At 31.8% G+C, this 22,604-nt stretch overlaps 1 protein-coding gene and 1 long non-coding RNA gene across 2 annotated transcripts; both read left to right on the plus strand.

Moving 5' to 3' along the window:
- Positions 1–2,047: 2,047 nt before the first annotated feature.
- LOC128985953 (uncharacterized) lies at positions 2,048–2,812 on the plus strand. Its single transcript, XR_008490089.1, has 2 exons — positions 2,048–2,179; positions 2,702–2,812. It is a non-coding gene; the product is annotated as an uncharacterized LOC128985953 (long non-coding RNA).
- A 12,511-nt stretch (positions 2,813–15,323) lies between these two features.
- LOC128985284 (uncharacterized) lies at positions 15,324–19,696 on the plus strand. Its single transcript, XM_054404674.1, has 3 exons — positions 15,324–15,651; positions 16,113–16,240; positions 19,557–19,696. The coding sequence occupies exons 1-3, from the start codon at positions 15,356–15,358 to the stop codon at positions 19,694–19,696; spliced, it is 564 nt and encodes a 187-aa protein (XP_054260649.1). The 5' UTR covers positions 15,324–15,355.
- The last annotated feature ends 2,908 nt before the right edge of the window (positions 19,697–22,604 follow it).

Here is a 22,604-nt window from a genome sequence, read left to right on the forward strand (position 1 = left end):
TACATGATTATCTTACAGTCATTTTCAGTGGCGTCGTCCTGTAATCCAGCTACTAGGAGGTCACGAATTGTGGATATTTAAAGTCATGCACTGTGGATGCGATACTCCCTGGTGTGGATTAACGTCCTCACGAGTGAGTACTACGACTATCCGCAGTACTATTCTGATAATTAGACCAATTCGTATATACCAAGGAAAAATGTGGTTCGGTTTCCACTATCAACTGTAGGTCCCTTTACCATTAGCTGTATGGGCTATTAATTAACAGCTGTGTCTAAGGAATGTCGGCCTTAGTCACTAACAAGACTACAAGATCGCGCCACTCATCCTACACTCATCTCCACTCATACTTGGCTTAAAATACCTACTATGTATGGTCGCCATTTCATTGAACAGTATTGAACAGTAACATGTTTCTTTTGAAAGCTAGGACACCCCAGTTGTTTTAGTTACATGGACAGATCATTGTATATCTTTGGGCCAAAGTAAGAAAACCCTTTTCTACCCACTTCTAGAGGCACTTATGCAAATAATGAAGGACGAACAAAGTAACTTTACGATTCCTCTTACACTGTCCGTTAAAAATAAAGCTAGATAATTGTAATTACCATGTCGGTTTGGAGTGAAAAGTAACATTCAATCAGCAAAGATAAATCACAAGCTGATTCGTATACATGGCCCAACATTGCTTTACAAAGGAAGGACAGTGTTCTCATTGATGGACAAACAGTGCACACGATCAGGACTGATTGTACATTCGTACAATACTGTGTTACCCAGGCAGTAGAAACAAAGTGATAAAGGTATATTTTGGCATACAATCCTCCTAGTATGAGAAAAGATTTACCAAGTACAACTCAGTGCTCAGTTGATTAAACAATTTTGTATATGAAAGTGGACCTTTCTTTCTATGGTAAAGTTTCCAGTCGATTTCGGCGTGTGTTAATTTTGGCCGTGTATAGTTTTAATAAGGTTACGTTTATCTCTTCTTTTAAAATAGTGTATATTATTCAGGTTTCACATATCCATTAGACTAAAAGAAACAACAAAAATGGTCCACAATCAGATATTTTGATTTACATACAATAATATTTAAGCTGTAAGAAATACATTTAAAATAAGCTAACCTAATGGATGTAAAGGATATTATGTCTATAAATAATTATGTTTAATTTTTGTTTAGTAGTCAACACAATATTTGGTGATCCTCATCTAGTGATTTGATGAGGTATTACCCAAAAATATTTTAAAACAACCTCCGAAACGTTTGTACACTGTACAGGGTGGTAGCAAAATTAATTCCAAGCAAATTTATGTTTTTCCAAGTGGTGGATATAGTAAAATGGTGGTCAGTGGTAGTATAATTATGGTACAAATATGGTACTGAAATTTATATGGGGTTTCTAAAACATTTTTTTAAATTTATATTGGGGTATACAGTTTAATATTGGCTTCAAACCTCAAAGTAGTGGTGTCATCTCGGATTTCAATTCATTTTTTTTTTAAACATAATCCCATCAGTATTTAATTTAAACCTATACCTTTTTGTTTACAGTATCTTGTCTTACGGCTCGCCTAGCCTTTGCTACGTAGTAAGCAACTAGCTTATACTTGCAATCTAAAGAAATACAAATAAATAATAGAAGAAACAGCAAATAAAAAAAAAATTGGTGGAGTAAATCGCACAAGGACCTAATGCAACCACAACCCAGACAGCACGTGAGCTTGGACCAAACTTGGTTTTTACATATTTCTGAATTGGTATGACAAACTTGGAGTTTGGAACCCACTACAAATTTAAAACAGCTTTGGTTAAGTGAACTTGTGTGAATGCGCCAAAACTGAACTTGTTTTATTTACATATATAACCTGGTTGGCCAAGTCCACAATTTAAACACCTAACCAGACCCACGACAAGCTTGTTCATGTGAGTCTAAAGTGAGCAGTGCCATATGACAAAAGAATTTTCCCTCCACCCCTACCCAGAACGCTCCTAAAACCTGTTTCTTTGTGCTGAACCACCATTTTTTTTTGATTTAGACTTCCTCACTCTCAGTTGTCAGTTCTCACTTATCTAGTTCTGGTGTTGTGAGTTACTCGTTTCGTTACTAGTTGTGAGTTTTGTTTATGGTTTTGATACCAAGACGAAGCAAAGAAGAATTAAGGGATTCCTGTAAAGGTAAGATTTAAACTCCATTGATAAAAAATATACTTGTGTTGGTTAGTCTATGATGATATAAGTAAGCTAAGTTAAGCAAACAATTAATTTCATTGCATCAAGACCTCGTAGAATTTTGTTTATAGCCTAAACCTTTTGTGCTTTAACCTTTGACATACTCAGCGCTTCACTGAATCGACAACGTCACTCACTATACTATACTCTAATAGTCTACTGCTGAACTCAACAGAACAGTGCCAAAATTTGTGTTTAACCTTAACCATTATAGTCAATGCCTTAACCTAGTCTACAGATAAAAACAGGCCAAACCATTAGTTTACGTATAAAAGTAAAATAGTAAGAAATAAAAGTTTGATAACAATTTTAAAAACAAAGGTAAGTTAACACCCTGTGTTTGCAACACCAACAAATTCCAAATAATCAAATAATTATAATAGCCTAACAAATAAAAATAATGAAAAATGATTTAAATTATAAATTGTAATAAACCAAATAATTCTAATGCAATTGTATTTTTTATAGATCTTCTGAAGCAGGCGGTGGAGTTGATGGGTTCAGAAAAGAAGTTGAAGGTGAAGTGGAAGATAGTGGGCATTGTATTTATTATATTAATAAATTGTCTTGAAATGTGAATGTCTTGCTTTCTAAACCTCATATATAACCAATATTTTTTCAAGATCACTCATAAAATAGGCTTCATTTTATCATAAATCTTTCTTGGTAAAAGATTAATTATAAGAAAAAATGTGGGCTAGCAAATGAATGGTGTGAAACAGCTTATATGTTAAATAGGTATAAATTATATTACTATTACTATAGCCTATTATAATAATAATAATTATTATTATCTCTGATCATGACAGTAATTGAAGTATATAAAACTTCGTACCGGTACCAAGTTCTGAGTGAGTCTATAGGTGTGAGCTTGTTTGCCCAAGTCTAAAATGTGCTAAAACCAATTCCAATATGAGTCTAGGCCAAGTCCAATATGAGCCTACTAAAAGCGGGCTTGGGTCTCCAAGTCCATAATGAGCCTGTTTAATTTTTGAGTGTGAGCTTGTTTGCCCAAGTCTAAAATGTGCTAAAACCAATTCCAATATGAGTCTAAGCCAAGTCCAATATGAGCCTATTAAAATTGGGCTTGGGTCTCCAAGTCCCGAACAAGTCCATAATGAGCCTGCTTAATCCACCAGACCCGTTTTGTATCCATCATTCCAAGCTTAGAGTGGGTTTGTGCCCATGAGTTCACTGTAGGTTTGGGGTTGGACTTGGGAAGCCAAACCCATAACAAGTTGAACAACTGCCAACTTCGGTCTCTAAAACAAGTCAATACCAAGCCTACAGACTTTGGTCCCTGAGTCTAAACCAGGCTTGGGAACTTGGGCCAATGGACTTGGAACAAGTTCCCATCAAGCCCATTGTGCTGTTGGGGAAGCGATGCTAGTCACGCCTTCTCTGATGACAATTACCATTGATCAAATAGCTCACATTTGCAAGTCTTTGTGGTACAAACACTTCCATCAGAGAGTTTGATTACCACTCGCTTTGATTTAACGTTTGGTGTTCTATGATCACTATCACACTTCACGGTAGACTAGAGAAACATCAACTTCTGGTTTCATTGGACGTCAATGGTAAATATTCTTGTTGATTTTGTACGTAAGTATCTCATTAAGAATTATACTTCGTTCACAATATTTAGGCAGATTTAGGAATAGTCAAAGGTTTAGGGGAACAAATCTATTCACTCCACTTGACCCTTACCTTAAAAGTAATTGCTCAACAGCTGATTAAGCAGAATACATACAAAGTGGCATGGAATCTTCCCCTGAAACCGCTTCAATATTTTGAACGAAGTATGGTACTGTTAAAATATACAGGGTGTCTCCAAATTGTCTGGACATATTTTGTGGACTTGTTCCTTGGGCTAAGACAAACATAAAATGTCATATAAGTATGGGTCTAAAATGCCTAGTTTTCTGTTTGTCAGTCTGTTTGTGATTTGTTAGAGTTATTTTATATCTTGGGCGTTTTTCAAGATAGAAACTTCAAAATTTGTATAAATGTGTACTTTAGTAGGTAAAAAGAGCTTAAAAGGTTTCGTTCCAATATCTCAAGCAGTTTCAATATGGCAGCCATTACAAGTATTTAATGCCATATTTCATGAAAACCGTAAGTATTAAGAAAATTGGTTTTAAGATTAAAAAGTTAGTGAATTTAAATCCAAATCAAATGAGACCTTGTTTGTTAAAATTGGATGACAAACAACCGAGTTGTCAGTTTGTTTTTTTCTACATTCGGTTACGCTATTAAATCGGACTACCATACTGCCCTGTGGAATAACAAATAATAAACAATATGGAAGTTGATGAAATGTATAACTAATTTTAAAAGTTCCAAATGGCCAATATATAATAAATTGTTTTAATCACAAGCGCTCTCGGAAACTATGTTTCCATCTTCAGGCTGTGTTCAATCTTCAATCAAAATTCAATCTAAATATGGAAGTTTATTATTGGTAGCAGTATGGACCATCGACATGTCGATGGTATGGACTACAATACTGCCCTGTGAAATAACAAATAATGAACAATGTGGAAGCCCTATTAAATTACGTAACCAAATGTAGAAAAAAACTGATGTCATCCGATTTTAACAAACAAGGTCTCATTTGAATTAGATTTAACTTTTCTATCTTTTTGATCTGGAAAACAATTGTCTTAATTTTCGGTTTTCATGAAATTTGGCATTAAATATTTTAAATGGCCGCCATATTGAAACGGCTTGAGATATTGGAACGAAACTTTGTAAGCTCTTTTTACCTACTAAAATGCACATTAAAACCAATTTTTAACTTTCTTTCGTGAAAAATGCCCAAGATATAAAATAACTCTTAAAAATCACTAACAGACCGACAAACAGAAATCTAGGAATTTTTTACCCATACTGATATGGCATTTTATGTTTGTCTAGTCCCAGGGAACAAGTCCACAAAATATATCCGGGTTTGGAATTTGGAAACACCCTGTATATACCCCCACCTCAACGAACCTGAATGGTAATAGAAATTTCATTTGCCTTAGGCCTATTGGATTTAAACTAAAATGACATTTATTCCCTATTTAAATATAATTAATGAGTTTACCGAGTAACTTACTTAGGTTTGCTACATAAAAATAAAAAAAAACTTTTTTAAACACCATAAAACCGCAAAACCGTATATATATGAATTTAGGGAGCTCAAAAAGAAAAACTAAATCGGTTCTAGGTCCACGTCTTACAATGAGTACTAAGATTACTACGGTAATAGGTTATTCCCTACATGTGAAATTCGCTTACAAGATTATTTTACCTGTGCATATGCTGGTGTAATGACTTTACAGTTCTAACCCACAATATTCGCGCGTCTCATAAACAATCTATACTCCAAAAAACCTATGGCAATAAATCCTAAGTATTGTTACAATTGTATTGAAATAAAATATTAACTTCTGTACACACCTTTAGAGACAACTTCTCTTAGTCTAGATGTTCTTACATATATTTTTACAAATCCGTTGTAAGTTTTACATATTCGGAACGGAAAGAGTTGTGGGGCAAGAGACAATTTGACAGAGCTACTAACAATCACGTTCTGAAGCGAGTGCCGAGCCACAAGGAAAACGTGACTTTCCTCTTTTCGTCCACTTTGTGTGACAGTGGAGAATAATACTTGAAGCATCTAAAACCATTAAGCTTCTCAAATCATCTGTTAACAGGTTACCAATCATCAGCAATAATTGAACGAAGCTGCAACCCATACTAGTTAGTTAGCAAGAATATACTAATTTATATTCGTTAGTGTTTAGGATTTATATTTAAAGATTTCCAAACCATTATTGTTGGAAGATGTGTTAAGATAACAAGTTTTATCGTCAGAAATCTCTAAGAATACAAATTTTTTTTAGATAAATTCATTTATATATGCATTAAATACAAAATAAGGCTAGGACTACAGTTTTTTCTTACCGGACCTATAAGTTTTAAGTCACAAAATCATCCAGCTTCTTAAATGGTAGAAATAATTACTACTACACAGTTTTGCAATTTTCTTAAAGTATAACGCAGTTCAATATAAAGTATTTTAGGTCCTAGGACCAAAGGCAAGAGCCCGGGATTGTTTTGCACATTACTTCAGGCTAGGTTGCTGCATTATCACTACACAAAATACATTGGTGTTTTTTTGGGATTTGAGCCCTGGACCTCAGGGACCGAAGTCCCGCGATCCAACCACTAGACCAATTCACTCCTCTTCAATATAAGATTGCAGGTTTTGGGCAATGTAAATAATATAAAAAATTTGACTAACAATAACATTTTGCCTTTAAAATTAAAACTCTCAATTAACCTAACTGAATAGCCACTACTAATACACTGTACAGGTATTTCCAACATACTCAAAAATAGTAATAACACATTTCAAAGCCTAATTATATTGTAACGTTAAATGCGAAATGTGTATTTATACTTGTAAAATGACTGGATTTGTATTATTACGTGTTAAAACGGTTACAACAGCACTTACTGAGCTGCAACTAATATTTAAACGTCGCAAAGGGTTGTTAATCTTAAATAATAGGATTGTTTAAAAAGATGCTCTCAATTTAGTGTGCATAGCTTGTTACTAAAACATTTGAATACATTGAGAATACCGGTACTATTAAAATTAGGTAATGATTATGATTATTAGTAACGCTTAGATATTCGAGAGATAACTACCATAAAATCATAAAATCTTAAAGTTTAATTACTTGATGAAACCCAAATAAAACTTTATTTTAGCGGTTGCCTCTGGATTACGTTTAATATATTAAATTGAAACAGAATTAAATAGATTAAATTGAGCCTTTTTGACATCCTTGACGCCTGAAGATGACTTTGTAGAAAGTCGAAACTAGTTGCGACACTAGCAACAATTAGGATTACTACGAAGCAGATATTTACACCAATCCAAATAAAACATTCGTTAATTAAAGTTAACTTCGAAAATCTGCTAAATTTGTAATTAGTTAAGCCGTCTGCTTGTAAGATTAAAGGAACGTTTTTGTCAGATACAGACTATGCCATTTACACCTAAAATAAAATGCAACGTGTCTACAAACAGTCTACAAAAGGTTTTTGTTTTTTAATTCCTAAAGTTTACAATATTGTCTGATTAAGTCATCTCAAATATTATTTTTCTAAAAACAAATATACAGGTCTGTACAATAGATATAAGGTAGATTAAATACCTTCTTTTTATCTTTTCCATAACAAAAAAACATTATTTTAATCCAAGCACGGTTGGACTAATTCTAGAACGTAGCAGTGAATTCTCAAACAAAAACAAACAAAAGTATCTGGATTGAAACAGATACCAAGTCGACTTTAATGTTATTTAATTGCATTCCCTCCACGATATTTAATATTGAACTAAGAACGACCAAAGATAATTTTAAATACTTCAAATCCAGATAACAACGGAAGAGCTATTAAAATCAGCATAATTCGTTTATATTGCTTTCCTCGTTTTCTTTAAGTTAAGATTAAAGGGTGTATTTTATTTATACAATTTGAACTAAACTTATAACCATCTTTAATATATATAATCAATAATAATATAATCAACTTGATAAACGTAACCAAGGTAAAATGGGTACGTTTACATTTAGTACTGAATTTTCACTAAATACAGAGTAATTGTTAAACAAATCTTATATCAAAAAGTAAGTCATGTAGCATTATATTTTTAATCAATACGACAATATTCTATACCTTAAATGGAACTGTTGAAATGATTTTCTAAGGCAGCATCGATACTTTTTTTGAGTTCTTATATTAATTAAATTCAGATTTCGGCTTCAATTGGTAAGCAATTGTCTATCAGCAAAGATAAATCACCAGCTGATTCGAATACATGGGCCAACATTGCTTTACAAGGGAAGGACAGTGTTCTCATTGATGTACAAACAGTGCTACACGATAGGGACTGATTGAACAATACTGTGTTACACGGACAGTAGAAACAAAGTGACGAAGTTTGACATTGGTATACAAAATGTCTCGAATTGCTAAATGTTAGATAAACAAGTAACAGTGTTCAGTTGAAAATGGGCTGTGGTACCGTGCCAAAAATGTATTTTTGCGGGTGTTTTATAGATAACTAACATGCATATAAAAAAACGGGATCAGCTGACATTTACTTCCTCCCATTATCTAGTCGAAAACCATTATAATGGGTAAACAGTGATAGTACACTAAGTATGATATTTTATATGGAAAATTATAAAAGTTGCAATAACTGTTGATTGTTGAACCATAGTTTTTACACGTAGCACTATTTTGTTTCGAATTATAAGGACATTTAATTAAAATTATCAACATACTAATTATTGTTTTGAAAATGTTTGAATGGAAATTAAATTTTCACTCTTTTGTTGAGAATGTAAAACATACTACCTTAGATCAAATCTTTCGTGCCATTTTCGGGGAAATTTACCTTTAGGAATACAAATATAAAAAAAATAAATAAGTACCGGATATACCATGGATTAGTACCTATGCACCAAACTTAATTAAAATCAGACCACAGGTGTGGGTGTGTATCCCAGTACACATCCACACACGTAGACAGACATCACATTGAAAACCACTTTTTTTCTTCTGCGGGCCCACAACTTGTACATCCACTAAAAAGTCAATTTCGAACATTTACGTTATTCCAAACACAACACAACGTTACTACAATACGTTTTGTATAAGGAGAGAAAATAACAATAATACTTTCTTGCTTTATGTCTTCATCGCATCTCCATTAAACCTCTTGCAGTTAGTATTAATTCTTGTCACGGTAGTATAAAGTATTAATTAGCATACTTTTCATTGAATTTGTTCGAAATTTGAAAAATCATTAATCTTTACTCTGTGAACATAGAACACCAGATTAAAATGTCATGATAACGAAAAATCTTCAAAATTATTTACTTTCTTAAAATTTAAACGCTTTCACTTTTATAGCTTAAGAGCCATATTTGACAGATTTAAGTTTTATTTATTTTATGGCCACCCGTTACCTTTGAGAACTTCAAAAATGACTCGTAATTTGCATACCTCTATTGTTCTTGTATTTTTTTTATTTATGGTGATTTGAATGCAGAATCAATGGAATTCTTACAGTTAAACTCGTGTATATTACATACTATTTGACTTTAATAGTATATTATTCTTTTATAAATTAAATGATCTTAACTGACAAAACGAGAGTATTGGAGAGAAAACTAAAAGAAAGACGGTGGTTGTAGGATTTAGAAGTAATATTGGGATACATTTTTGGTCTCAACTTTTCTTATTTCCTTAAATAAATCGCTTTATTCCTGACCATCATTTCCCAGAGGGGTTCAAGACTTAGCGACTTGTTCAATATCCGTAGATCAGAGTTCTATTGTCAAAGTTGAAAGCCGTACTTAACCAACATATTGTAGGGCTTCTTTTGTTTGACTAATAAATAACGACTCGGTATTACTTTGTCCATGAAATCTTTTTTTCATTTTAGCGAATTTCCCTATAGGGAAGTAGCTATTACCGTAGGTGGCATGGTAAGACCTAGGCCCGGGACCGATTTACTTTTTCATTTTGATGTCCCCAGAGGCCAAAAACACCATTCGTTCAAATTTTTATATATGTATATATATATATATATATATATATATATATATATATATGTCCGTGAACACGATAACTTGAGTAATTTTTGTCCGATTTTGATGGAATTTGGTTTGAAGGTGTAAGGTGGGATAAACTTGAATGAGTTCGCGAACCAGCATGATCGGACCATGGGAACAGGGTTTTACGGGGGTTTTTATGGGGTAAAAATTGGTTTTTCTAATTTTTAACCCTCTAAACATAAAATTTCCCAATTTCTCTCCGGACCTTTTTAAAGAGCTTAAAAAAAGAAATAATTCAGTATATCCAAGTGTTTTTGTACAATTATTGGTTACAGAGAAAATTCAAAAAAATGTTATTTTAAAATTCCCATGTTATTTTTATGGGGAATATTGTAAAATGTTGTAGTTTGCTTGTTTATGGATATATTTTAATCAAAATTGGTAAATTTATTTATTTTATACAAAGTTATTCATATTTTACCAAAAATACACTTTTTTACCCTCCCTGTAGCACCAAGCCTAGGTACTCATAAAACCTAATGTTAATTAAATACATTCAATTGAAAATCAATTCAGGCAAATGGAAATTCGCTTAGTCGGCAGGTTTGCTGCGGTGGGGGTATTTTTTTATTCTATAGAACAAGTGTCTTTATATTATATTTCCATTTAACTGTCTTAAACATAAAAAACACATTAGGGAAAGGACTATTGTATTACGTTCGATACTATTTCATAATCTAAATTGTATATTTTATATCATGTACATCAATTAATTACAAGTGTAAATTGAATATACGTCAAATGTGTGGCTTTAAATCTGTGAGACTTGGTGTATTTTTCTCACCATATGTTGATAACAAAATAATGTTGATCAACAAAAAACGCATTATCAATTTTTGATAATAGTCTAGACCATTGGTTTTTCTTTAGCAACATGGCGTCCTACTGTATCATTTTATGTATTGTAATATTTGTGTGTTATTCAATAACACACTTAGTTAAAATAGCTACAAAAATCCAAAATGACCTAAACAATACGCAGATTTATTGAAGTGAGTAGCTTTTCTTATATAGTTTATTCAAAAAATCTATAATTATTGATACATAGAAAACATAATGCATAGTCCATTTAAAAACATAAAAAAGAAAATATAAATCATTTTGTATACACTATAAGCTGTTTGAATAAAAAAAAATTATTTACGTTTTAATTTTGGATAAAATCTGGAACTGTTTACATCTATTAATTTAAGCCTGGGGGTTTTTCTAGGTTTTACACAATCTTGCAGGGCAATATAACCTGTAAATCCCAAGACTTAGAAGTCCATTTGACCGAAATTCCCCCCAATCCAACTTCAACCCTCAATTCCTAACATTCCGTTTTCTTCTATTTATATTTTATACTTGGTTATTAAAATATTAATCTGATAATACGAATGTAATTTAGATGCAAAATGTTATATTATGATTCACATATTATTGAAGTTTTATTAATACAAGACATTACTTTGTAGAAACCAGAATAATAGTGTCTAAATTTAAATCTTTTTGGTTGATACACTTAAAACTTATGTGTTTTAATTTTACTTCCTTAACAGTATATATTTTCTTACTCCTGAATTTCTCCGGTAAATAGCTACTATACATGATATTAGGGTATTTAAAAAAGATTAACTTTGCCTGAGTTCGCGAGAATGTTGTTTTCTACGATTATAAGTAGAAATAACTTATTTTATGTAATCTTTAGATATAGTTTACAGCAGTTTATGCTAACACTAGTCGACATTATATAATATGTCTATAAATCTGTATACTATTTATCACCTCAGTTTATGACATAAATAAAAGTTTTCTACTATTTGCAGCTGACCAAAAATGTCCTTCCGCCTCAAGACTCGCTCGGATTGGTTCGCCAGGACGCCTCATATTCCTGTCCCTGTGTTGCCTGGTCCAGTATCTTTTGTGTTTTTCAACTACATGAGAAAGCAGTATCGTCAGAGAAAACCGTCTCCTGGCCCTCGACCTTCTCCTAAGCAAATCATCAGTGAGCTTTCGTATGTACAGCAAGGGGATATGCACAAGTACGCCGACATACGCTACAAGTAGGTAGCCTGCAATCATATTTATATTGTAAAAACGATGCCAGGAGACTTCTTAATATTTTATATTATTGGGACCAATATGTAATTTAAAAATGGAAACTTGATGGTCCAAGATATTTTAAAGTTGGAAAAGTAAAAATATCTAGTTCATATGATAGAAAATTGTAAGGAAATAAATCAACTTTGAAAATCATCATGCATAATAGACAAGCTTGGTGCAGTTATTGGTCACGTTTTGCCTTTTGGGTCTGATTATGATTGGTGTGTTCAGTTTATTGTCTTTTATATTAGATCACGATTTTAAAATAAATTTCAAAGTAAGATAAAAAAAAAAACGTGTAGCACATTGATACGTAAAAAAGTACCAAAGGTATTTAATTTTAAATTGTGTTTATTTTACGCATAAAGTTAACCACACTGAGCAGCAGATTTTTAAGGTTATGTTATCCGGTTTCCTGTGTGTTTTAAAAGAACTAATCTCATTTTATGACTTTCTTCACCACTAAGACAACAATAAATAAGGTGATTCTGTGTCTTAGTCAGTAACACCACGGGTTTTGGGCCCAAGGCTGTCGTTGTCTTGGATCCTGTTAGCTGCCACCATTTTTTATCAGTTTAGTTATGGGGTCACATTACTCTGCTGGATGCGTTCCACGCACAGGCCTCTGAGGCTCATGTGAACGACAAATGAAAGCCTTAAGAGACCACCAACCTCTTTAAAAATACAGTATTAATTCAATAAGTATTTGGTATCTTTTATACCTAACTATCCTTCATTATCAAGTCTGTAATGTAAGGTCCTGAGCATAACTAACTACACAAGACCAAGCGTAACATTTTCATACTCACTAATCACACAAAATCATCAGATAATTACCTAAACAAAGTAAAAAATGGTTATTCATTGTTTTTGCAGTTTCATGATTGGTCCTGATGGTTACGTATATGAAGGCAGGGGATGGATATCGGCATCTACTCTACCAATTCAAATAACCAATACTACATTCTATTCGTTGTACATTGGATATATTGGAGACTATGCGGGTAAATAAAAACTCTATCCTATAAGCTACCTGCACGCAATACATTTTAGACCATACGATGAAGAGGAAATATTTGTTTTTAACGTTGCCTTTTTTCATGTAAAACACGGTTTTTTTCATTTTAGATATTTTGAAATTAAATAATCAAACGATATTACGTTAATGGAACTTATCATTCTTCTGCATGGAAAAGGGTGAATTTTATTAAATGTAAAACACATATTTTTTATAATTGTAAATATTTTTATTTGCTTATATATAGTGTGCGTATTATGTATAACTAATCGGCTCTCTATTTCAGATATGCCACCTCCAAAAGAAACATTTGAAGCAAGAGATGAACTGTTGAAGTTTGGAGTTCAAAACAAATTTATCAAAAAAAAGTTTTATAGCGTTACCCTTCAGCTACCAGATAGTTATAAATGCCGATGGGAAGAATACGTTGGATAAATGTATAAAATCTTTACTCAATACGCACGGGAAAAATTTTTCTATTATTGTTCATGTATATAATGTAAATAACTGTATTTAAATAATTAAACATTAGGAAATTTTGTTTTAAAGCTTTAATTATATTACCACTTCACACTACGTTAATCTGATTTATAAAATAATAAAAAATAAAGCAGAAGGTAGGAAATGCAAAAAAGGAGCCAAAATTAATATATTTGTAAGCAGGAATATGTATAAAACAAAGTTGAAGGAAAGTATGTAACCTCCAGCTTTTGAAACAAATGACGACACCAAAATGTAACATTTCAGAATTTTAATACTAAAAAATCGCATTATTTTTGCCTGTGTTTTCAATTCACTCAGAAGGCTCTAAGTATTTCTAGAGGCTTCGAACATTCTACAAAAGTCGTTTTTGTTTATGACGTCATAGTAAAGTATTTATGTAGTGACTTTGCTTTTAACATTTTGTGTAAGTACTTCCAAGAGAACCATGGTCATAAACGACATTTTCCTGTTAGAAAATTAAGGTTTTGTGATCAGTGTTAAAGTCACGTCTACTCTACACGAAACCACTTCACATACCTTAGTTTATAACTTCTGAATTGAATTATGAATACCTAAAAGAATTAATAAAATTATGATAATTGTAAAAGACCTTGTGTTGTAAACTGCAGACAAATACTAAATGTGTTCCAAGTTGTTTCATGATCTTCCAGAATATATCTATATGAGTTAATTACAAACTCAAAATAAAAATGCACTTTAATTGTCACTTATTAAAAAAAAAACTACATGATACATGCATTAAATAAAGACATTAATTATTGGAAACACGAAGATTATTCATCCTTGCGATAAGTGTTTAGATTACTCACGCTAACTGTTGGATAACATGCGTTATTATATAATTCATTATTTGATGTGTGGTGTATTGAAAAATCTAAACCATGTTTTATATAACACAATAACTGAAATTGACAAATGACTGAGATGTCCTCATAAATGTTTCATATAATTTAACCTGATATTGTTGGGACACAATTTTGTGGATATCGTAGAAGGTAATGTATACATAATAAAATTTCTGGAGGTTTATTAATATTTACAGTGTTACATTCAACGAGTTCTATATTACTTACTTATAATAATGCGTCTAGAGATAATAAATATATTAAATAATAGAAGAATAAATAAAATATTTTAATTCAAGAGGTACAAGGAACTAACGTTACCATTTGTCAATATTTGTGTTTATTTTGTTGAATTGATATCATTTTAGAAATTATTATTTTAAATTTTTTTGGATTACCTCTTTTAGACAACATTCTCAAATTTAACTTTTTATTTAACTGAGTATTTTTTTTATTAATAATTTTAACATGTAAACATGTTCTATTTTGTCTGCAGGTAGCATGTAAATTGTAACCTTATGTGGAAATTTGTTCATCACAATTTTATGTTTCCATGTCTTTTGCATAAGTTTTCAGTGTACACTGATTGTTCTTTCGATATAGATTTTTTTGTCCCTTGTTTTGACTACCATTTAGTTCAAAAGGTTGGTTTTACTAAATGATTCTCCAGCATTGAGTAGGTCTTTTTACGATCTTTTAATGTTTTTTCTTCTGTCTAATCTAAAGATGAGTTGGGTTTCTAGATCCCAAAACAGAAGGGAAATGTATTGTTACCAATCGTGTTAATCACCTATTACAATAATCTATCAGAAAACAAATACCGGTTAACATTTGCTTTACTAATATGTTTAATAATACCACTCTCATTATTTTTGTAGATTTCCGAATGAAAACGACCACAAACATTCGCAAATATGAAACTTGATCGGTTCAAGCAAGCTTAGGCTGTATCAGAGTATAAACAAATTTAAATACCAAAGTAAATATGGACGAGATCTTTGACACATTGTTCAATCAATACAAAACCGATCTCAACATTCGTTCCAAGAAGGTATGGAAGTCGCATACCGCTAAGAGGCCGAAGGACTCACATCCTGCTGCTCCCCTTCAAGGACCAGTATCCTTCGTGTATTGCTCCTTCAACACAACATCACCTAAAGGACAACAGAGGGACTTCATGAAGGAGCTAGGACCTCGGCCTAAGACACTTCAAGTGCTTGACGCTTTAAAGTCCATTCAAATGCTCGACCTGAGAAAGAAATTTCACAACATCCGTTACAAGTAAGCTTAGCTGCCGTTTTGCATGTCTGTAACGGTAAATAATATTTTGCTATGATTTAATGTGTTTGTGTAATGTAGTCTGTGGATACCAAAATACACATGGGTAACTGCCACAGCCTAATTTTTTATTGCTAAAAATGTTTAGTAAATGAGTGTATTACAATCTGGAATTAGAGTTTCTCCCTCGTATTAATATGATTGAGAGGGTATATGTTTAAATAAATATCGTATAGCTGTAAATCACTATTTCCAAATACAGTTTTTAATGATTGAGACCATTAATTGGAATTGGCACGCTTCCCTTTTAAAAGGATTTAATGAATCTAAATCAATTTTAACGAAATAGAAACCCCATGAAAGTATGGTAATACAAATCTTCTTTATCATGTAGGCACTAGACAGTATGCCACATTGGCTATGTTATGGCCTAAAGTAGTCATGATTTGTTTACTACTTTTCAGCTTCATGATTGGCGGAGATGGTGTAGTTTATAAGGGAAGAGGGTGGAGGATCCGTCCATCTTTGCCTGCAAGACATATCAACAACTGGAATCAAGGCGTTTACTTGGGGTTCATAGGCTACTTTCATGGTACGTAGGTATATTAAATTAATTTTTTTCTAAAATATCGCACTATACAAGATTATTTACAAGAAAAAACTATTAAATGTAAGACACTGATACACACTTACTTACTTATACTTTTTCCCTTCATCTTTGACCAGTGATACTGGATAGATGGCGTCAGTAATACTTTTAAAACTAATATTTAGGACTGTACAACAAAATATAAATTATTTAAAAACTGTACCCTATTTACTTATTTTGATTTGTGTATTTGGCGGCAGTCTTTACCGAGCAAGGCCTTACATATTTTGGGTATCTGCTTTATAACATTCCTCAACGGAGTAGAAAGGATTTTTCCTCAACCATCGCTCTACCCGAGTCTTGAACTTCCCGACCTCCAGATTTCTCACACTAGTTGGGAGCGTGTTGAAAAGTTTTATTGCCAGGACTGGTAAGCATTCCTTCTTTCTACTCTGCTGTAGGCAGGGGGGGATAAAGGATATAAATCTTTTCCCTCCCTCGGGTGTTATACGGGTGCAGGTCCCCTCTCATAGTAATTAAAGATAGGTTTCCCCTGACATAAAGCAGGAATTCTGATTTTTGTAGAATGTATTGGCTAAACACGGTGCAGACTTCGAGTTTTGCAAATATAGGTTTGCAGTTGTCGAGAAAACCAGCCGGGTCTATGATTCTCAAGGCTTTTTTCTGCTCGAGTAGGATATTATTGCATCCCTATGCGTGTACCCACAGCTGAAGCCCATAAATAACATGACTGTGAAAAAGTGCATAATATATCATTAATAGTTGCTCCTTAGATAGTAGAGGCTTTAGGCACCTGAGGAGACGTGTTACTTTTGCTAGTTTTAGGCAGATGTTAGCCGTGTGACTGTTCCAGCTTAATTTAGCATCCAGGGTAAAACCCAGTAACTTAACTTCACCAGTGTACACCAGTGTACGCATTTAACGTAATAATATGAGTTACAAGTTAATTGATGAATTAATGAATAAACAGCTTTATTAATAACTAATACCTGCTGCTACTTTAGCATAGGTGATTTATTAAAATCTCATTAAAAAAAAAAAAAAACTGAACTACTTGTATAGATAAATGTTCCTGAACAAGATTAAAATATATATTTATAGTACATATATATATATATATTTAGCAAATCATATGTATAACATTTTTGTATTTTCAATTTCATTAATTATTTCGCATTGGTAAATTGTATTATTGTATTTTTTTTTCTTAATGAAAGTTGTTATGTTGTTGTTTATGTGTTTTGTTACTAGACCACGTTGGTTAATTTTTATAAAAAAAAATAAATAAATAATATGTATCATTTTGCAGATGAACCACCAGACGATAAACTTTTCCAGCTTCGAGACGAACTTATAAGAATAGGCATTGAAAAAGGTAGCATTAAGAAAAAGTTTTTTATGGTCAACTTGGCATTCCCTAGTGTTTATAGGTTTAATTTTGATATGTATATAAAGTAAAACCATTGTAAAAAGAACTGTATATAATTTTCGTTTTGTAAATTCTTAAAAAATATAGTTTTTATGTTTTACAACAATGTGTTGTTTGATTTCCTTTATAACTATAAGTGAGTTGTCTTAAAAGAATATAGAAGAAAACATAACCAAAGTACGACCAGGTACGGCTTAAGCCCATGAACACTGTACTATACATATTGAAACCTACTTAAAATTTAAAATACAATTATTTTTCAAGACCAGAATGAATTGTTATTTACCCTATAAAAGGAATATTACATAGAATTTAAAAATTTATAACATTTTGGATGTTTAAAATTATCTTAAAATACCATAGTTTCAGATCTGTTTCAAAGCTTTTTAATTATCTGGATATGAATGGTTCTTCACACTATTTTCAAAACCACCTCCTTAATTTTGATGTTTAAACTTAAACTAAAATGATAATTGCAGTTATAACTTAGCCTTCAGCTTTATTGTGACGGAAGTACAAAATGTGTATAATGTGTTGCTCTAAACTGTTTTACACATTCTGTCAAGCAAGTCCAATAGGGTTGCAGAATTATCATATGGATAAAATCCATTGGATATTGATGGTATTTGAACCCAGGACCTCGGGCTCCGAAGCCCCTAGCTTTAACTAGTCCAGCTTGCTTCCCAATTTAATTTCTCTGTAGTTCCTATAGATCACACGTGCATGTTAAAGTATATAAATCCAACTATGACAAATCGAATGGAATCAATTTGGTACAAAATTACAAAGTGTAACATGAGTATTCGCAATAGTTATCGTAAGAGAATATTGTCTTCCTCTTATCATTGTCAAATAATTGTAATGAGTTATCGATAATATGTTATAAAAATACCATACTTTTAATATTGCTAGAATCTTCCGGTGGTTATCTACATTATTCATATTCAATATTATTTGCTATATCTTTACAGTAGTTGTAATCGTTAGGACAGCAAATGTGCGAGAATTAATTAATTGGTCCGTCAGAGTGTTTTAAATATGTATAACAAAATGAGAATATATACATTAGTATACTTTTGGAGTTATAAAGCTAGTCTGTTAATATAAGAAGAAAAATGTTCGGAAAAGAATTATACACCTCAAAACAACGTTATGTGCCATTGTACAGTTATAAGTATACACTTATACAATTGTTATTACATTTAAGAATGGCTTATAACTGAAGCCTATTTCTGTGAATAGAAATATCTTTGCACCATTTAGAAGGTAATTGTACTACATAAATGTATATAAATGTACATAAATGTATATTATTTAAGCAAGTTTATGTCAGTTATGTGACTTTTGTTTCATAATGCCTGATATACTAGACAAATTACAATAATATCTTTACTTTAAAAACATACAACAAAAGTAACACTAATGTAACTTTAAAAGGTTAATATTAAAGCATTTCTTAAAGTGTACATATAAGGATGTAATTATTTAAGAGCAGAAACACATAGATTTCAAGTGTAGTAGTATTTTTTATCCATCTTTCTAAAACATATAGGTATAAATATAACTGATATTAACTGTTACAGATGTTGGCGGATCAGTTCTACTATTACAAGCATGCCTAAACAACGTGTCATACCTATCCACTGAAGAAGAAATCTATCACAATGAATCAAACTAAATTAAAAATAAACCCAGAGAGGAAACCTCCGGTTCCCTCTGACTTTTGGTATAACTTTGACAACAAAATGTTTAAAATTCGAAAAAAGAAGTTGTGGTCCCACAGCCGACAAGCCCCTCAAAGAGTGGATAAAATGCTTGTGGCAAAAACACCAGTGTCGTTTGTGTATTTATCCTTTGGAGTTGCTACAGTGAAAGTGAACTCTAGAGTGGCGGATTATTGGGCTACAGTGTTGGGCCCAAGGCCAAAGACTATACAAGTGATAAAGGCCATGCAGGACCTTCAAGCTAGAGAGTTCAAAATGCTGAAGCCAGATATACGTTACAAGTAAGAACCTAGGATAAGCTTTAACTATAGACACACGACTAAGAGTTAAGGAATTTAAAAAAAAAAAAAAATGATAGTTAAAAAAGAGGAAAATTAAGGATAATTATAAACACTGAAAACCGGATTTTTGAAATTTTTCCGTAAAGGTTTTGATCTTTTAACTATTCCAAATGATCATTAAGAAACTTGGTACGTATGTTGGTCATATTTTAAATTTTAAAATTACACCCATTTAAGTTTGTTACCTTATTAGAAGTATGTTGAACATATTTCATAGTCTTTTTATTATGCATTTGAAATTCACCATAAAATAATAACTAGATCAACAAAATCAAATAAAAATAGCTATAATATTACGATTTTCTGTTGTACAATTAGGCAAAATGAGGCATACACCGCCTGACTTAGTCTTATTTCGCCTTACAAAAAAGAAATACCGTGATTCTTTTTTTTGCTATTTTTGTTTGGGATTTTATTGATGTATTTGACAAAAAACTACGACTGCTGTAAACAAATCTTTCTGGTCCTTTTCTATTGAATCTGCAATATATTTATTCTTTAAGCTACTCTGTATAAAAGTTGTAATTGCCACAATTTTTAAATTCAATTTTTTACTACGGTATTTGTTTATATTTTAATAATCTCTTCTGTTCTAAAATACTTACGAAGTTTCATAAATATCAGTTGAAAAATTTAAAGCTATAATATTTCGGTAAAAAAACTAAGTGATTTTGGAAAATATTTCGTTTGTGAGTGTCTCTTTATTTTAACCTATAACATTTCCCAGAGTTTGGCTGGTCAACGTAAAAATTATTATGGGTCCGGAATTTACATAAACAGCACTTAACAACCAACATAAAATCACTTTTTACCCCAAACAAGGAATACTCAACCTTTAAGGCAACTATATATTTAAAACTTAGATGCATTTATCCGAAGGCAAAGATATACTCCATTTACCTAAAGATTGGTAACATATATTTGTATTTAGTAGCATAAATATATATAAATGTTTTTGTGAGCTAATTGACTGTGATAAACTAGATCTGAAAAATAGTTTTAACACAGTGACTTTCAAATCATATTAAAGACAAATACTACTGAAAATTCTAGACACTCAAAATATAATCGTTAGGTCAATAAACGATTAGCTTAACGATTATTAAACCTTATTAACCTAATTTTTAACCCAATTGTTTTCATATCCCCTGACAGCTTCATGGTAGGAGGAGATGGGGTAGTATACGAAGGAAGAGGATGGAAAAATCGGCCACAATTGCCTAAGAAGTATTGGTACAGCAATGACCAAAGTCTCTACATAGGCTTTATAGGTAACTGGCAAAGTAAGTGGACGTTTTAACAGTGTGGTAGTTCTAAAGTTTAAAAATGTTCTTAAAAATATTATATTAAAAATTCATGACAATTCGATATTTAAAAGCGCAAAATGAAATCAACAAATCTTTTCAAACCGGTATGACAGTAAAATAAAATATAAAAAACTATCATTGGCAAATTGACTTTAGTCAATATTTTAATTACTAGCCTCTTTACATTACTTATTTTAAAACAAACCATTAAAGATATACACCGTGTCCCAAAAATAATGGATCAAATCTACAGCTTAATATACGTGTTATTGAGGGTCATAGGAAAGTCAAGTGTGGCTTATTTTAAAGCTGACATCTTTAAGTTTTTTTAGTATGATTCAACAACAATCAGCTGTTCATTGTTGTGAGCACGCTTGAACTTTCAAAACACAACACACAGTTGCATTATGAATTTGCAGTTAAAAGCACAGCGCCTTGAGTGCTTCATTGAGACTAAATCAGTAGTTAAAGTAAAAAGAAGATTTCGGACTGTATACAATGTAAATCCACGATCCAGAAACAGTATGGAGCGATGGTACAGGCAGTTTAAGGATTCTGGAAACATCGGCCAGACGGATGAAACCTTCCCAGTTGGGTTGGTCGTGGCGGTCCCATACGGTGGCCTCCTAGATCTCCAGACATTACGCCTTGTGATTTTTTGTATGGCGATTTGTGAATCAAGTGTATAACTTGCCGATCTCAAACTTAGATGAACTTAAAGCAAAGATAAGGGAAGCCTTTGTAAAAATATCCAATGAAATGCGACACAATGTGTGGTCTGAGCTAAAACACCGCCTTGACTTTCTCCGAGCGAACAACGGAGAACATTAGGAAAACTTAGAATGTTAGGAAACAAAATGTATATAAAGTTAACTTTTTGTCTTTAAGAATAAAGTGTTCATGTCAGTTTACTTTTGATCCATTCTTTTTGGGACACCCGGTATTTTGATCGAATTTTGTCCAATTACGTTGAATTTATAGTACAGTGTTTTTACGTGTTTGAGAATATTATTTTTTTACACGGATTACTCCTAATGTTGACTTTATACTTGCTTAAAATAATTAGGGAAAATCATTAAGGAAAAACAATATGACTATTGGCCTATACAATTTTTAATGTATTAATACTGTATGTTATAGACATTGAGAACCTAAATTAACATGGATTTCTTAGTAAATCAAACTGATAGACCCATTGAAGTAATGTTCAATAGAAACACTAATCAATGTTATTTTATTTCAGAAGTGCCACCGCCAAAACATCTCATAGACCTTAAAAACGAAGTAATAAAAATAGGTATTCAAATGAAGATGATTAAAATGAAGCATCTTCAGATTGTACTTCCATTTACTTGTGATTATAAACACGAGCTTAATAAATATATATTTTAAATCATTGTAGTTATGAGGTAAAACATTATAATATAACTAATTTTTAAAATATAAACATTATAAAAATGTAAAAAAAATATTTAATGACCATGCAAAATTGTATTACTAATACGCTTCTTATATTATTTACCTGTAAAACAGTTTTATTTTGTT

Source organism: Macrosteles quadrilineatus, unplaced genomic scaffold (assembly GCF_028750875.1).
Source record: "Macrosteles quadrilineatus isolate MER2022 unplaced genomic scaffold, UCM_ALF_1.0 Scaffold_2__2_contigs__length_208266976, whole genome shotgun sequence".
In the NCBI taxonomy this organism is placed as follows: Eukaryota; Metazoa; Arthropoda; class Insecta; order Hemiptera; family Cicadellidae; genus Macrosteles; species Macrosteles quadrilineatus.

Bases quoted from the DNA above. Each gene is read 5' to 3' on its own strand.
- LOC128985284 (XM_054404674.1), top strand. From the start codon at position 15,356: ATGGACGAGATCTTTGACACATTGTTCAATCAATACAAAACCGATCTC. The intron at 15,652-16,112 runs GTAAGCTTAGCT...ACTACTTTTCAG, and splicing joins TTTCACAACATCCGTTACAA to CTTCATGATTGGCGGAGATG. The intron at 16,241-19,556 runs GTACGTAGGTAT...GAGTTGCTACAG, and splicing joins GTTCATAGGCTACTTTCATG to TGAAAGTGAACTCTAGAGTG.